The following is an 18,729-nucleotide window of genomic DNA, read 5'->3' on the forward strand; positions in this document are numbered from 1 at the left end:
GGGATGAAATATCAAAATTTCTTCATTTATTAAATAATTTTAGTATTATTATTCACTTTAGTTATTACAATTAAATATTTAAAGTAAATAAATTATTATAATTATTATAATTAAATACATTAATTATATATCAACTTGATGATTTTTAAAAATAAATAAATAACTAACTATGGCAAAAAAAATTAAAATAAACATATTAATTAATAACTCTTAAATATGTTAATCAAATATTTAAATTAATTATATTAATTTTAAATATTAATTAAATGTGAAGAGAGGGTTAATAAATATATTACAAAACTCCTCCTGGTTAAGGTGTATGAAATTCCCCCAACTAAAAAATCTATTCCCATTACCTGCAATGACCAAACAAAAAATAATTGTAAGAGGATTTAATTAGGTCCACATGCAAAAAAGAGGCCCTCTGATTTTTGCTCTTTTAATCTTTCAATTCCTTTTATTCCCTTTGACATAAATCAACCCAATTTTTTAAATTTAATGTGAAGTGGTTTATCCACCTTTTCAAAAACAATGCCTTTACAATGTTTATATACAACCTGCAGATTAGTTAAAAAAGTATATATATGTGCGCGTGTGTGGCCTTTTAATGAGTGGTTTCGGAGTAGTTTGTCATGTGTAGACAATATGAGTCATATGACCCTATGTACGAGACAACCTTTTCATTTCTACAACTCTATGTACCAATTTCAATAAAATCAAAGTAATTATTGTCCATTGTCAATGCCCTGCAAACTCTAGCGCCCATCATTAAAACAGTTAGCATACTGCATACTTTTTAATTTTGTTAGAATTGTCTATTGTACCTAAGAAAGGTCATGTTCATTTTTTTCAAACCTCTGATTTATTGCACATAGACTTTTGACAGGTGATTGGTGACATGCAGCTTTTGCATGGCCTTCTGTGTTCCTTCTTCATAATAATAAAAGATGATGGACAGATGATGAAAGCACCATCTTTGCTCCACCCGTTTTTTAATATTCTGCCTTCCAATGAGAAGCCATCATCAAACGAAGTCCTCCTCAAATTAGTACGAAGAAAAACTCACCTTCATCTCTTGCAATCAGTCAATCAAAAGAGAGAGAGAGAGAGAGAGAGATGGCTGAAACCGTTCTTTCACTGGTTTTAACCAAGCTTTCAGAGCTGGTTACACACGAGTTGAAGTTGGTGCATGGTGTGAGAGATGAGATGAGATGGTTGGAAAGCGAGCTCCGTTGGATTAAAAGCTTTATTAAGGACGCAGATGGAAAAGGAAAGAGGGATGAAAACGTGAAGAACTGGGTGAATGATGTCATACAAGTTGCTTACCTAGCTGAAGATGCCATTGATACTTTCTTCATCAAGGTTCATCACTCCAAAGGTGGCCTAAGTTGCATCAAGAGGTAATGTGAAAAATAATTATGGGGGTTTAAAGTATTTCAAATTCAAATTTCATTGAATATTAGTTTCCCCTTTGGGGAATCATTACTTATACATTCCCATGCCACCATTTGGATGTGTTTTTCAGGGGTAATCATTACCTTGTGGGGGTCACCATTAACCCCATGGGTTAATGAACCATTCCCCTTCAAAATTACCATTATGTCCTTGTGAAACATAAAAAACACATATAAAAAATTAATAGTTATTTGAAATTAATTTCTAATTAAATATTAATTAATAATAATGAAATAAATATTTACGTTTTAATTATTTTATACATAATAATTATTGAAAATAAATATTAATAGAAATTAATTAAAAAAGTTTAAGTATGGAATGTAATTAAAAATTATTTGAAATTAATTTATATTTTAAAAATAATTAATAATAATAAATTAAATATTTATGTTTTAATTATTTTACAAATAATAATTATTTGAATTAAATATTATTTGAAATTAATTAAAAAATTTAAGTACAGAATGAAATTAAAAGTTCTTTGAAATTAATTTCTAATTAAACATTAATTAATAATAAATTAAATATTTATGTTTTCATTACTTTATAAATAATAATTATTTGAATTAAATATTATTTGAAATTAATTAAAAAATTTTAAGTACGGAATGAAATTAATTTCTAATTAAATATTAATTAATAATAATAAAATAAATATTTATGTTTTTATTATTTTATTAATAATAATTACTTATTAGAAATTAATTAAAAAATTTTAAGTACGGAATATAATTAAAAGTTATTTGAAATTAATTTTTAACTAAACATGAATTAATAATAATAAATTAAATATTTATGTTTTAATTATTTTAGAAATAGTAATTATTTGAATTTAATATTATTTGAAATTAATTAAAAAATTTTAAGTACAGAATGAAATTAATTTCTAATTAAATATTAATTAATAATAAAATAATTATTTATGTTTTCATTATTTTATAAGTAATAATTACTTCTAAAAAAAAATATTATTTCTATATACAAAGGTAAAAAGGTAATCTTAGCACAACTCCATTTTTTTTCATTTGTCATTCCCAATGAATTACCTCTCCAAACAAACACCTTTTTCATTATCATCCTCTACCCATTCCTTCCCCCCCTCTTAATTACTTCATTCCCCCTTATTCTATTATGGTAATCCAAACGCAATCATAGTGATCGATGATAATAGCTTTCCGGTGTGGGTTTGGCCTAGCAATTTAAACATCGCATCGCTGGATAAGAGTATGCAGAGATATAGGCGTAATGATGATTCAAGAAAAAAATTTAAAATTTTAAAATATAACCAGCAATCTTATCCTCTTATTTTCAACAAATATAACTGTCTATATATGTTGCTTGGAATATATATATATATATATACATATATGATATTTAGATATATTTAATTAGTTTTTTTCCTTTTACATTGAGACTAAATTATTCCAATAGTTATGTTTTATTATTGAAATCTCAATCATATACTGGGAGAACTCGAAACTTAACCGCTCTCTATTTGTGGTCAATAATCTTATTATTTATAATATTTTATATATTTGGTAATATTATCAAGTAGTAGTTTTTATGTAACATAGTTTGTATCTAGTTCAAGTCATAATGGAAGCAATAGTGCTAACAGGTTACTGTGGGTGCGGACTCACAACACAACCCCTCATGAGGGCTTGAGTTGAATGATCAATTTTTGACATATATGCATGTTACAGACATATGACTTATCCACATTTGTCAAAATAAAAAATTTTGTTTGTATCCTACTATCATTCCTACATCCAGCAGTCTTCCTGGATGCCATCGTTGTTTGTTTTTGTTTCTCCTTTTCTTTCGCAGTTCCAAACTTACAGTTGAATCCTCTTTAATATTATTAATATAATATAGTCTATCCATTTTATTTTAATATATACATATATATATAATTTGATTATTTGAATTTATTAGTTTTTCCTTTTAAAATATATATATATATATATATATTAGTTTATGTTTTTTTCCCTCCCCTGTTATGTGTTTCTCCCTCCATGACTCAGCCTTTACATGAACCATAATTTTTCATTTTTGATTTAGTATTTTCTTTTGATAGGTTGAAAGCAAGGCATGATGTAGGTAAGGAGATTTGCAAAATAAAAGAAAGGCTTAATGAGATTAAAGCTAGGATAGCGTTGTATGGGATTCAATGCTCGGGTGAAGATGGAGATGCTTTGAGCTTAATGCCGGTGAGGAGACGTCATTTCCTATCTCAACCTGATGATGCTGATATAGTCGGACGCTTTAATGATGAGAAGATCCTACTTGAAAGATTGATAAATCACCACTGCCAACAACAACAAGGGTCTTGTGTCATTAGCATAGTTGGCATTGGTGGTCTTGGTAAAACCACCCTTGCTCGCAAACTCTACCGTAGCAATGCTGTCAACAATCATTTTCACAAGTGCATCTGGCTTACAGTTTCTCAAGAAAATAGTTTAATGGGGCTTTTGAGGAAGTTGCTCAAACAAGTTCCTGGCATTAAAGAGGAAGATTTGCAGAACAAGGAAGAAAATGATTTGATAGACATGATTAATGACTCACTAAAAACACAAAGGATTTTCATTGTATTGGATGATATTTGGAGAGAGGATGTTTGTGTTCAGATGGAAGGAATTTTTCGGAATGTGAACAATGGGAGCAGGATCTTGATCACCACTAGATTTCTTAATGTTGCAAAACGAGCAGATCCAAGCAGCACTCCGCACCAACTTCTGTTGTTGAATGAAGGTGAGAGTAAAAAGCTTCTTCTCAAGAAGGCCTTTCATTGGGAAGATGCAGAGACAAATTGTTGCAGTGAATTTCTTGATATTGGCCTTCGCCTCGTGCGCAAATGCGGGGGCCTGCCTTTGGCTTTAGTTGTACTTGGAGGTTTCCTATCAATAAGGGACAAAACACCTGTTGAGTGGAGGAGAGTATTGGAGACAATGAGTTGGGAGGCACAAGGAATTAGCACATGTCAAGAAATACTAGCCCTAAGCTATGAAGATCTTCCACATCATATGAAATTATGTTTTCTTTATTTCAGTGCTTACCCTGAGGATTCTGAGATATATGGCATTGAGTTAATCAGGAAATGGATTGCAGAAGGCTTCATACCACAAGAAGGAAATAAGATGATGGAGGAGACAGGGGAGGCTATTTTAAAGGAGTTGGTACAAAGGAGCTTGATTCATGCAAATGAGTGGAAAAGCAATGGGTGTGTGAGGACATGTGGTGTTCATGATCTACTACTAGATTTTGCAAGGTCTGCGGCCAAGAAAGACCGTTTCCTCACTGTTTGCTCCACTCAAAATGATCAACCAGTTTCTTTGGCATCGTCATCTCACCGGGTGGCAATTCACATCATCAATGAACCCTTGACCAATGAAATCACCAATGAAATCAGTACAAGGTACGATGGACTGAGGACTTTAATAGTATTTGGAAGAATAGTTAGTTCTCCAGAAATAATTCCCGCCATGTTTACATTTCAGTTTCTAAGAATGCTTGACTTGGCTGCGATTTGTCTCCAAGACAGAATACCAGAAGAAATCAAGCTCTTGATTCATTTACGCTATTTTAAGACTGTTTGGTATGTATGAGAGATTGTTTGGTAGGGATGATCTAGCCGTATCATTGTCTATAGGAAACCTTCAATTTTTACAGACTATTGACATAACTTGTCTACTAGAGATACTAGTACCCATCACACTATGGAAGATCAAGACGCTAAGACATGTACTACTCCGAGAAGGGTGCACACCACCACAAAGTGTGAAGCTAGAAGATCTCCTCACACTTGATTATGTGACATTTGGTTCCCATGAAACAATAAACTGGAGTTTTCCCAACCTTAGGAAGTTCAAAGTGTTTATCAGTAAGGAACACCACGGAGCAATGCTAACCCAGCTACTCAGTCGGCTAAGCCATCTTACCAGTATGCATATAAGAGCGGATAAAGCATATCATATAGAAATCAAGACAACAAAGGACTTTCCATTTCACAACACCCTTCAGTCATTTACTTTACATGGACCTTGGCCAATGGGGAACGACATATCTGAATTTCCAATTTATCTCACCAGGATTGAACTCTGTGATTCTAAATTGAAGGAAGACCCAATGCCTAAATTAGAGAGGCTACAATACCTTGTCATTCTCAAATTCTTTGAATCTATGTATTTTGGGAAAACCATGGTATGCTCTGCAGGTGGATTCCCTAGGTTGGAAATTCTGTTCATTACCAACTAGTATTATCACAAAAAAATAAGGGCCGAAGTGCGCATGTTGGAGACAATGCCTAATCTTGAGGAGTGGAGTATAGAGGAAGGTGCAATGCCCAAACTTACATTCCTACGATTAACTTCATGCGAGAAACTGAAAATGCTTCCAGACTTTCATCATTTGATGAGCCTTTAGAAATTGGAGTTGTATGGCATGTCTAAAGAGCTCATCCGCGGGACAAGGAGGGAGGATTCGCACAAGATTCGACATGTGCCAAAAATCTGCCGTCGTACTAGCCAAGAGCCTACCAATTATCCCTTGGCAATTGCTGGTGAGTGTTGCTAAAGGCCAATTGTTTATCTATGTTGGTGTTATTTATATTCTTCTACCTTTGTTATCATTGTTATTGTGTATTTTGTTTTTCATTTCTTTCCGTAACTGTTATGGACTGTTCTTAAGAATCGATCATAAGTTTGGTTTGTTGTATTCAAAGAGGGCATTTGTTCATTGGCAATGCAGGTCTGGATGGCATGGATGAAGGTGAGTTTTCAGATACTGGAGAGGGCATTTCTACGGTTGAGAAGGATGACAAGGAGGTCAGAGCTGAGTTCAAGGAGTTTGCCCATGAGTATGACGAGGAGGTCGGAGCCAAGGAGGATTAAGATGAGGGTGCCGTCTGAAGATGACGAGGAGGTCGGAGCGGTGATGAGGATTAAGACGAAGATAATGCGTTGTCTACCTTAAAGTTTTCATGCTTATTTTTGTTCCAGTAGTATTGGTGGAATTTTTTTTTTCTTGTATGAATAAGAAGGAGAAGAAGGGGGTTATTCTTTTTAATAAATTGGTGGTTTATCCACTTTATTTAAAAAAAAAAAAAAGAAAGAAAGAAGAAGGGGGTTATGTGTTCCTTTTTCTTTGATATCAAAGCTTGAAAATGTGTGCTTTCATTATATGTACGTACGATGATTATAAATAAAATGCATAATGTGTGCTTTCATTATATGTACGTACGATGATTATAAATAAAATGCATGTTTCTCTTTGGTTTAAGCATGAAATCAGTATTAATGGTAAATTCCAAGACACAGGCATTTTCTTATTTCCTTAGCTAAGCATGGGCACCTTTTGCCATTTTCACCTGCTGTTGTTGTTTTTTGAAAACAATTTTTTTTAAAAAAGGAATTTTCCCCTAACATAAACGGTAACCAATGTAAATGTTTCTTTCTCCTTTGTTTCATTTCATCAATGAAATGATATCATATGTTAGATCATTAATTTAATATTCATGAAAACCTAAGTAGAAATGCTTGTTAACATAAGTAATATTGTCCAACAAAGCTTCAGTCTATCCCTTTACAGAAATGCCTTTCTTAATTGAATTCACACTTATTATTGATTCATCACTGCATCAAATGAAGCTCACACTCAGTATTTCCTTCAGAAGTTATGTTTTTCAAATTTTGAACTAAAATTGTTAAGGGGACATATTTATAGCTAATTCTATTAAAAGAATCTATTGGCTATCTTGTGAAGAAAACTAGGAACAACAAGTGAATTTTCAAATATTCATGTTTCTCAAATTTTGAGTTTGACTAGTGTTTGGTTAACATTTCAAAAATCAAAGCAAGGTGTGGATCAATCAAATAGTAGGGCATTATAAATTCTAAAAGAGGTTTTTCTCAAAAATCCTTGATATGGTATAGACTTTTTGAAAAACGTGGATAAACCACTTTAATTAAATAAAACAAGTAAACACTAAGCAATAAGAAAAACTGACCACTAGGCGTGATCCAACAACAAACAGAAAGAAACAAGAACAAAACGAGGAACAACGGGCCTCCTCAAGCCCAACAAAAAAAAAATAAACTAGCCCGCCACACTGATATGCGCCTCCTTATCCGTGGCGGCCCCACCAATAGCCTATGAACATGGTCCTAAGGAGTCCAAACTGCAACGAATGATAGTAATTGAATCATCCAGATTAGCCCGAGTACCATTAGAATCAGCATGCATCCTGTCCAGCCCACTATCCAGGTCAGGCCCAGTTACAACCTCTTCCTGGCCCATAACTCCGAAATGGTCCAGCCCCTCACTCGATTGGGCCAAATTCCAGCCCACATCATAGAAAAGCAAGGGGTCCACCTCATTAAACCCCACATCTAAAGCCACCAGGCCCACCTCATTAAATGAGTTAACATGGCCAACTCTTTTTGACTGATCAGCTCCTTTCCCTACATTCGAAATCACCACCAAAACCTCTCTTTCATTTCCAGCTTTCCCTCCCAGTCCATCGTTTGTCCCATGAAAGGCCACTCCAAGTGCAACACCTATATCTCTAGGATCTAGTTCATGCCCGACACCTGTCTTAGCAACCTTAACCTCTCCCTGTGCGACAACAAACCCATGCCTAGGTTGCCACCTTGCGACGCGTGCCTCTCTCGAGCCACTCCCTCTTGTGACTTGACCCCTCACGGACAGTGCACAGCCGAGGGAACGGTTCTCCATTAGTCCATCGGTCGTGCACCGTTGATCGGATTGCCAGTCGGTCCGTCGCATTGAAACCCGAGCATGACCCTTGGACTCACAGTCTCCTTTCACGGAGTGGGAGCTAAGCTCAACCACCACCATCACGCCGGCATGAGAGCATCGCTCAACCATCACCGAACTTTCAACATGACAGTCCCTTCCCTGCTCGACCACCACCATGTCGGCGTGGGAGCCACCTTCCATCTTCACCAATCCTTTAACCGAAGTATCTCTCCATCCCTCATCTCCTTCTTCTCTTGGTAACAAAGAAGCATCTTTCCATGCGGAAATCTTTGATCTTTTGTTAGTTATTGACTCACGAGAACTTCTGTCACCGGGGCGAGAGCCGAGCTTCACCGCCCTCATGGCTTCCAAACTTGTCAACGATGAGCATTGACCACCATTGTCCTTCACTTCTGAAATTCCACCCGCTAAGTCTCCCTTCCCTCTGGAGTGGGAGCATTGCTCGACCACTGCCTGAATCTTCTCTGTGCTTGTTCCTTCTTGGCTACCGTCAACATCCATAATCGACGGCGTGCGACGACTTCCTTCGCCTGGATGAGAGCTAGGCTCAACCACCCCCGAAGGCTGCAAGTTAGTCTTCGCCTGGATGAGAGCAAGGCTTGACATCGGTTGCTTCCCGTTTTCACTTGGTGCAATCTCATGCATGGCTTTGTGATTCACCGTCGGACAGAATACAAGTTCTTCACGTGACACCGGCTGTGGTTGGGGAGCACTAGCATGAGGATAGTTGGCACAGATCGGAACATATTCCGGTTGCCCATTGGCAGTGAAAATGAGTCTCGTCCCAAGCCACGGCAGAGTTGGCAAACCATCATGCTCATCCACCCAAACATCCTCCTCATCATCATCCTCCCCTTCACCCTCAATGCCAAACAACCTTAGCATGCCTCAGCCTTCAAAAAACTGTTTTTGATATGGTATAGACTTAGCTTTGAGAACCATTAGTTACAAGATTAGTTTTAAGTTATTAACTTTGGCTTGAATTATGTGTTTATCTAATAATACTATACTGTTGCTCATTAATCTTGAGGTTGAATTCAACTTAACCATAAAAAAGTTTGTGTGGCATGGATTTATACCGGGAGGAATCAATGGCATAAATAGCCTTACTTCCAAACTTTGAGTCAGGATTTCTTACGAAAATATTTGTTTTGATTTTTCATTTAATTATGTCAGTAAAGTGGCTAGGAGTGATAGCATGGTAGCTAGTCCGGACAATAATGTGTATGAATTTTTTTAAAAAAATAGATAAATCATTTATATTAAAAAATACGGAGATTACAATAAAAATTAAAAAATAACACAACACAAGGTAAAAAGGAAATACAATTATCCACTAGATATGGTCCCAATGATAGGTCACTAAGAAGTCACTTTTGGACTGAATTATCTTTAGTAATAAGTGAATAAAAACATATACACACCCCTCTCTCTCTTCTTCTTCCTCCTCCTCCTCCTCCTTCTCCTTCTCCTTCTCCTTCTCTGGGGCCATGTGCTCACACACACACACAAGAAATACTGACAAACAATGGGTAAAAATTTTAGAAGGCCACTGTACTATGATCGTTTTTCACTTTATTCATTGAATTTCAATTTGTTTCTTTTCAATCACCCTACATTGATTCTATTTTACCGGGAGGTTACCCATAAGATTCCGATCAATTTTTGCTGAGCTATCCACCAGAATTACACATCATGCATTAAATTAAAGTTATTTAATCTATGCTAGCTTGGACACATTAGTAAGGTGTGTGGGAAATACACATCAGCATACACATAAGCATTTCATGAGACCCTATGTTATCCTTGTCGCGAATTATTTGTATTTTATAATGTGTTAAAACCCTGAAAACTTTGTATTATGTATTTTGGGTTCATGGACCCTTGTTATTTGTGCAGTATTTTTTGCATCAACTTAATTTTTGTGTTTTAGCAGTTGGTTTGTATCTCTGTTATAAGACTGATTTTGAAGCCTTGCAGGCCCACCAGGTCTAGGCCCTGTGGGACTGCAGCAGTTTGTTCTTGCACTAAGTTCAGCTTAGCTGGGTTTGGGGTATGACCCCAGAGGCACATGTTTGAAAATATGGTTTTCATTGTCAAGTGTAACGTGTGTTTTTTTTATTCTATTGCCATTGGCATAAGTGAACCCTTTGAGAGCTATGATAGATCTCACATGAGCCATCTCTAAGTGACTTAGTGGTGTAACCCTTCTCGCCCTAGTTAATTCATGGTTGATTGACCCCACGCGGGTGCCATCACTTTTTGGTACTACCCCTTTTCCTCTGAACCTTCTTTAATTTCTTTTTTTTTTTTAAATGTTTTAACATGGTCAGCTGTAAATTGCAAGCGCATGCAGGGAAATTTACCAAAAATTTTAAAAATAATAAATAAAAAAGAACCAGGATTTGTCACATACAAAGAATCCGGGAACTAATTGGTAATTCAATTCAATAAAATATAAAAATTGAAAAAAGCTATTGTGAGTCCCAAGTTTTTGTGAATAAACCCCTCTTCAGACCATCTCCAACCCACAATCCCAAATTTGGTCTTACTACAGGAAATTTTACTCCAACCATAAATCTCAAATTTTATCCCAAAAAAGAATATTCTTATGATATTCTTTTCATATATTATTTTATTATTATTTAATGAAGATATTTGAAATTAATCATTTTAACAATAAATTAATTAAACATTAATTACAATTTATAAATAATTTATTAAAAATATAACTTAAAATTTGAATATTGTACAACTATATTGTTTAATTTATTATTTAATTTATTTAAAAATTAAAATTTGAATTTCTTAATTATTTCAATAAACAATGATCTCAAATTTTAATATAGCATGAAAATGTTTAAAATCTAAACACATAATTGATTACAATTTTAACAACAAAAAAATTATTTTAATTGAATATTTTACATTGAAACCATAAACAAAATGATAATTAATAATTTTATAAATTTATTATATATTAATAATTATCAATTTTAGTTATTAATTAAATAATAATTATTATTGATTATTAATTAATTACACACAAATTAATATTATAAATAAATACTTATAATTATATTAATGAAATAATAATTTTATATATTTCATTACAATAATAAAAACAATAAAAATATAAAAATATAATTAAAAAATAAAAAATAATGTGAGACCCCAAATTTGGGGTTGCAATAGTGTGACCCCAAATTTGGGGTTGCACTATTGCAAAACCCAAATTTGGGGTGGGATTTGGGTGTGGGTTGGAGTACTCTACACCCAAATCCCTTCCCAAATTTGGGATTTGGGTGTAAGGTTGGAGATGGTCTCAGCCTTCATTCCCCTCGTTGGAAAACCCAAAACCCTCTTTCTCTTCATCGATGTTGAGCTCTTCCACACTGCGAAAGCCCTCTCTTTTCTCTTTCCCCTTCACGAGACTCCTCCTCCTCCCTTCTCTCTCCTCCTCCTCCTCCTCCTTCTCTTCCTGCAAACGCCGATCATCGTCCCCCTTCCTCTCGTCTCCTCTCAAACCCCCACTCCCCAAGAAGATCGCTTCCACCATCTCCGTCCATGGCTTTTCCTGGGCTGATCCCTTCCACTGGATGTCCAACACTTCCGACCCTGATCTCCTCCGCTATCTTCATCAGGAGAACTCTTATGCCCAAGCTTTCATGGCTGATACCCAAGAACTCCAGAGAACGCTCTTGGCCGAGATGAAAAACCGCATGCCTCCAAAGATCTCCACCCCGCCAGAACGCTGGGGCAAATGGTTCCCTCTTTGCTCTTTCTCGTTTATTTTCTCGTTTGTATGGATATTGGATAGAAGATATGTTTTGTTTTGTGGCATGGAGTTGCATGGATTTGATGCTGGTGCGAAATTTGGCAGATTATGTTAAGCTGAGTGTTTGTTAACAGTTGTGTTGAATTAATTAGATTCATGTTGCGGGTGTGTAAATTTGGAAAATCACAACCTTACGTTGGTTTTAGTTGTTGGAAGTTTGATAGCACTAGTGTCTGATAGTGATGCAAGCAACTTTGAAATTTTGTTTTTTTAGTCTTCATTGATTCGTTACACTTGTATTGGGATAAAATGACTGCTCGAAATCTTTCATTTAGTTACATAAATCCATTATTATTTTGTTAGTCTATGTATGAGGTAACTAAGTATACAAAGAATGGTTTTACAAGTTTGAAAATTTTTCAAGAAAGTTTAGATAGCTTTGGCCTTGACTGGTCCTTTGGCACCCTTAATGCTAAGATTGATAAAACTTTGTGAAGCAAGTGATATGCATAACACATTGTTTTTTATAGAAGAAATATCTTGTGAAAATTGAAATCATAAACTTGATCATTAAGTTCATATGAGCTCTATACAACAACAAGAAGCCATGAGTCCCATCTATTTGGGGTTGGGGACATGAATCCTTCCTTTCCTTGTTGCTTTATCAAGGGCCAAACAACTCAATAAACTAAGCTCTACCATATCATTGCGTAAAACTTCTACTAAACACAGTTTAGGTCTACCTTTCCCTTCTCTACAACCTTTTTTTTTTGTGAGTGTATCTAGGAGTCATCTAAGGATGTATCTATACCATCTTAAATAATTCTCTATTTAATAGGTGTCCACTCCTAATCTATTTCAAATAACTTATTCCTTAATCTGTACTACCAAGTAATGCCTAACATCCATTTCAACATTTTCATTTTAGCCATGCTCGTCCCTTGAGCATGTTATTTCTAAACCGCCTAACACTTCGACTTGCGGATCATATCTGGCCTAACAATTGTTTTATGAAACTTACCTTTTAGTCTAAGAGGAATTCTAAGATTGCGTGAAACTCTAGTACACTTCTGTTTCACCCAATCTGCCTTAATTCTTTTTATGGCGTTTCCTATAAGTTTCCCATTCTCTTGTATTATAGAGCCTAGATACCAAGAATTTCTACTTCTACCAATCTTAGTATTATCCACCCAAACCCCTTCCTTATTTTTACTTATCTTATTATTGATATTACATTATAAATATTCAATTCTTATTCTACTTAACTTGAAACTTTTGGCTTCAAGAGTATTTCTCCATGTCTCCACCTCCAAGTTGGCACCTTCTCGACTTTCATCAATTAACACCATCTCAGCGGCAAAGTCAGTTGCTTCTCACATGAATAGTGCCCAGAGTAGTTATGGTTCATGATGCCAAAGCTCCTTTCTTTTTCCATGACACTCTTGTTGATATCCTTATCTCGCTTATGGTAAGCGTCTAGCATCTGTCTAATATTCCATTTTTGAACAATTCTTTGTTAAACTAGAAAGTATGAACATAGCCTTGAGAAACTGAAGATGCATATTTGAACTTTTGGTTGTACCAACAATAATTTGATGTTGAGTTTCCAGTTTTGACATCCTAAACATAAAAAATAATTATCTACTGTTTTGCATTTTGCTGAAGGTTTCAGTTTATAGATTGTTTTTCCTGGATCATCCTACAGAAGGACACACTGTTGGCTGAGTAATAGCTCTTGAATTGTGTCTTTCTCCAGAAAAAAGTGAACATCCTCTTGCTGCTTGAAGTCTTACTTGGTTTAAAGATCAACTTGTAAAATTGTCTTAAATGGTGCTATCATACAATGAGATCTTTTAACTATAATGGTCTGCCTTCATATGTTTAGGGATGCTAGTGGTATTCTGGAAAATTTGTTTGTTTTTTCTTTTGAGATTTGATAGCAACCTACCTTGACTCTGCATTTGTATTTATATATATATATATATATCTTTTGTTGATATCTTAATTTTGATATGATCTCATGCAACAGGTTATATTCTCAACATGTTCCTGATTGAAAGGAATATCCAGTTCTGTGTCGAAAGTTGAGTTGTCATGATGGTTTTTTTTGGAGCATTCCTTAATTTTAAGGAAGGCCATGAGGAGGAAACATTGTTAGATTGGAATGAAATTGCTGAACAATAAGGTATGCATCTCTCATTTTTCTCCCCTTTTTGTTTTTAACTGTAACTTCCTTCTCTGCTGTCTTGGATCTTTTTCTGATGAATTTCAAGCGTGGAAAGCTTTTTTCTATTAGCTTAATGTTGTTGGCATGTAATTCTTTGGTACATCTATTCTGGCCATGATTTTACATGTCCAGGCTTCTAACTTGCTTTGCTGCCCCTTATGGATCGTTCTGTATCCACTTGCTTTTTATTAGTTCGACATCAATTTACTAATTTTCTGGGGGATGCTATGAAATGAAAATTTATTAGAAGTTTTGAGTGGAAATAGCATTGATCACATATGTTTTCAATTTAAGCTGGATTTCTTTGGAATGGCAACTGCTGTATTTTGTCCGTGTGAGAACCTGTTTTGTCATTTAATTTTGGGATTCTTATATTTATATGTAGAGACCGGGGATGATGATCAGCAATGCTATTATGCTATTTTGAATAACTCATGTTTTGTTGTTTTTTAAGCATCCCTGTGTCTCTTTCTGAAGTAAATTGGCGTGTCTGCAAAAATATTATTTTCTTTTTGGATTGTTTTATTTCCGTGTATTCTTCTGAGAGAGAACATCTTATTGGCATTCTTGGCTCACATGCAAGTTATGTTAATATAACTTTGGGATTATTATATTTATATGCAGAAACCGAGGATGATGATCAGCAACTCTATTCTGATATGTTGAACAACTCATGTTTTGTTGTTTTCTTAGCGTGTCTATGCCTGTTTCTGAAGTAATTTGGTGCATCCGCAAAATATTATTTTCTTTTCTTGTGTGTTCCATTTGTCAGTGTGCATTCTTCAAAGAGAGAACATCTCACTAGCATTCCTGGCTCACATGCAGGTTATGTTAATATAGGCACTTGCGGAATTTCTCCTGATCACAATTTCCTTGCATATACAATGGATACAAGAGGTAGCGAGCTGTTTGTGCTTCAACTTAAAGACCTTAGAACTGGATTCATGATTTTAGGATCAGAAGTTGAGGGGGTTCTTGGTTTGGCATGGGCTGGTGACAGTGATTATGTGTTCTACACACTTTGTGATGAAAATCAATGCCCTAACTGGTTCTTCTTTTTGCTTCAGTATCATTTGGTTTGTCTCTTTTGACCAAGCCTATGTGCTTCCCTCCTTATTTAACTTGGTTGTTTTGCAGAGTTTTTTGTAGAAAACTGGGAGCAGATGTGGTAGATGATTTGCTATTTACTGAAAATGATTTGAGTTGCTGTGTTGATATCACAAGCACAAAAGAAGGCAAGTTTATCACTATTAACTCTAATTCGAGGGCCTCATCCGAGGAAGGTCTCTTTCCTATTTCATTTCATTCTTTAGGTTTTATTGTAATTAATCAAAGAAAAGCCCAACTCGCATCTTCTTGGTCAACATTATTTTTTACTTTTTTCAGGTTTATGTAATGGATGCGGCGAACTATAAAAATGGCTTAATGCCAGTTCAAAAATGTGTGCCTGGTGTGCAATATTTTCTAGAGCACCACTATGGCTTTTCCAATGTTCTTACAAATGCGCCCTCAGAAGACATCAACTTAGCTACTGAAGGCTACCATTTAGTTAGATGTAGAGCTGAAAAGTCATCATGGCCACCTGGCAGGTTAGTTTTTTTGCTATAGAATTGGTTATGGGAATAATCTTCATGTGAATTTAATGTTTGGCCAAAACAATTCATTTCCCAATTACCTTGTGAACATAAACCAATATTTAGTTCACTGTGTCCTATACAAGGTTATACATAATATTGAACTGAATGTAGTGGAACTCTTATCTTTGAAAATATGTCTTGAGAACTAAGTGGATTCAATTACATCCTGGAATAGAGTGGTTAAAATTGGAATATCCAGCCAACGAATCTGGCAGAAAAGTTCTGTTTGTGTATCCAATTCATGTGGAAAAGCTCCTTGGTTATTAGTGAAGCAAGAGATAAATGAGAAATCTGTAAGTTCTTTAGCAATGATTTTGCAAGAAAAGCAGAGAAAAGCAAACATTTTCAATGATTTCCATTTTTGGATCTATTCATCATAGATTGTGGAGGTCAAACATGTTTGTTTGAACTTCACTTGCTGACTTTCATTACACTAGCATTTTCATCAAATGTCAACTAGCGGATTGTTTTAGTTGACATCAATTGCAAATTAGTTTCTACTCCTCTGATTGAGATGTCATAGGAGGGTATAAGCACCAAAACTGTTTTTTTGACAACAAAACATGCAACCTTAATTGTTTTTAGGTGTAGGAATCTGATGCTATTTTGTTATATTTGTCTAGGACTTGTCAAGCAATGCCCACCCACTGATGCTAAAATAATTAATCTTTTCATGCACTATGATGTTTTGAAGTATATCAATATCAAATTAAACTATGGATGGATAACCTATGCTGATTTTATGGTCACCAATCAGCAATTTTATATCAAACATCAAATAAAAATTTAGTATCCTTGATAAATCCATGTGTTTCTAAGCAAGATGAACCAAAAGTTTCTTAATTTTAACCATAGAATGCAAGTTAGATTTTTCCTTCTTAGTTGTTCCTGGATTTGTTAGATTGTAAATATCTAGAATATGGTGAGCTTTTGCCTAATGCCAATTTGATATAATATGCTCTCTTTCTTGATAACTAAGTTTTTAGAAAGTGAAAAGTTGAGCGAACAATCTCTCATTTTATGTGGCTAAATTATCTAAAGAGAATGAGGGTGAAATCTGATTTATTTCATTTTTTTTTTTGTTCAATTTTTATTGAAATTTATATTTATTTTACAATTTTAGAAATAAAAGTTGGTTAGTAACATGATCTTCTGATCATGCTATAACTTCTATGCTGTATGTTGCAGGATATTGCCCTGCTAGGTCCATATGTTACATTTCAGGATATGGATATGTTTCATGGACATTTGTTGCTTTCTGTTAAAAAAGAAGGCCTTCCAATGCTTTGTTCTATAAATATGCCTATTAATGTTGATAATGAGGTACATTTGATTATTTTCTTATTCTTTTGTTCGAGATCTACTAATGTAAGCACCAAAGTTTAGTTTCCAAAGTACGTTGCCCTTCTTTTGGTCTTAATTTCTTACTTGGGTTTTGATTGCTCACATTTTTCTTCCGAGTGCTAATTATCATTGTGCCTGTACTTTTCTTCTAAAGATGTTTTTTATAGTCTTAAGTTTGTTTATTAGTATATCCTAATTGTCATTGCTTGAGTCTAAGATAAATTGCATATTCTTTATCCAGATCTTCAGAAATAATATTTAAATATAAGACTCGATGCTATTTCCTAGCCTTTAGGCACGAATTTGGGTAATAATTGAACATTTGTACTTTCATGCAATTGTGTTTCCCCATTAATGTTATTTCCTGTTATTATTTAAATTATTATTTTTGTCTTTCTAATTTTTTCCTTAAATTGCGTCTGAGTGATGTTTTATTATAAAACTAGTATCAATGGATTCCCAAATGCTATGAAAGCATATAGATTAGAGGTCAGCTTATTTGGTTTCATTTTCCTGTTCCATCGAAATTTTAAATTTTGTACTAATGTTTTGATCATGTACATAATGTAATTATAATTTACCTGCATAAACTTCACAGTTCATGCTTTCCCTGGAAATTTAGGGTCCATTTGATACTCGAAAATTTGAAGTACAGATCGGACTGTCGCCAATTTGTCTTGGCAAACATAGTAGAAGTATAACATAAAAAGTAATTCAGTACAACACTACTTCATAAATTTTTGGTACCCCAAAAACCATAGTATAAAAATTTTGTCAAGTTACAACACAGCTAAAAGACATTACTATCCTTAGTTAAAATAAAAAATAACTCGATTTCTCTTAACATATTTGATTTTAACATATTATGAACCTTTCCCTCCGGCTCCTTTTTATTTGTCCTATCTTAACTCATTCATTCGATTTATGAAAGCCCATTAAAGTTAGTTTTCAAGTTAATTTTAAATTTTAAAAACTATATTAACTTTCTTATTACCCTTGTTTAAATATATCGACAAATGTAAGTTGAATGACGATTGTACAGCCAATTTGATTTGAAACCCATAAAAGTTAGTTGCTAATCTTAAATTTTTAAAAATCCACACTTCCAATATTACCCTTGTTTATGTCAAGGATTCAACAAAATGTCAGTCTAATACTTATTGGAAGCCGGTATGATATTAAATATAAAAGGTAAATTTGAAAAATAATATTTAATGGTCTATAAATTTCTAAAAATGAATGCTAGAAGGACCGGAGGGAGTAAATACTAATTGTTTTGATTTTAAGGGAATGGGAAATAATTGGTGGAATTATTTATGAAAATCTAATTCTTGGTTTTTGGCCATTTTTAGTAATTAATTAATAATTAAGATATTTTGAAATTTGAAAATGAATTACAAACTTTTTAATTATAAAAATTAAGCTAATACATTGAAAATGAGAAAAACTTGTTAAACATTTTTATTATCATGTGGAATTTCTAGTATTGCAAAACATAGAATAGTATG

General features: G+C 34.1%; 1 protein-coding gene and 1 pseudogene across 1 annotated transcript; both read left to right on the forward strand.

Moving 5' to 3' along the window:
- The first annotated feature begins 1,047 nt into the window (after positions 1–1,047).
- Positions 1,048–6,503, forward strand: LOC120256584 (putative disease resistance RPP13-like protein 3). Its single transcript, XM_039264246.1, has 3 exons — positions 1,048–1,400; positions 3,536–6,016; positions 6,205–6,503. Exons 1-2 carry the CDS (start codon positions 1,117–1,119, stop codon positions 5,061–5,063), a joined length of 1,812 nt encoding a protein of 603 aa, XP_039120180.1. The 5' UTR covers positions 1,048–1,116; the 3' UTR covers positions 5,064–6,016; positions 6,205–6,503.
- A 5,055-nt stretch (positions 6,504–11,558) lies between these two features.
- On the forward strand, positions 11,559–17,878 carry LOC120256581 (annotated as a pseudogene).
- Positions 17,879–18,729: the final 851 nt, after the last annotated feature.

Source organism: Dioscorea cayenensis, unplaced genomic scaffold, assembly GCF_009730915.1.
Source record: "Dioscorea cayenensis subsp. rotundata cultivar TDr96_F1 unplaced genomic scaffold, TDr96_F1_v2_PseudoChromosome.rev07_lg8_w22 25.fasta BLBR01001515.1, whole genome shotgun sequence".
In the NCBI taxonomy this organism is placed as follows: domain Eukaryota; kingdom Viridiplantae; phylum Streptophyta; class Magnoliopsida; order Dioscoreales; family Dioscoreaceae; genus Dioscorea; species Dioscorea cayenensis.

Excerpts from the sequence above, each read along its gene's own strand:
- LOC120256584 (XM_039264246.1), top strand. The coding sequence starts at position 1,117 with ATGGCTGAAACCGTTCTTTCACTGGTTTTAACCAAGCTTTCAGAGCTG. Across the intron at positions 1,401-3,535 it reads GGCCTAAGTTGCATCAAGAG|GTTGAAAGCAAGGCATGATG; the intron begins GTAATGTGAAAA and ends TTCTTTTGATAG.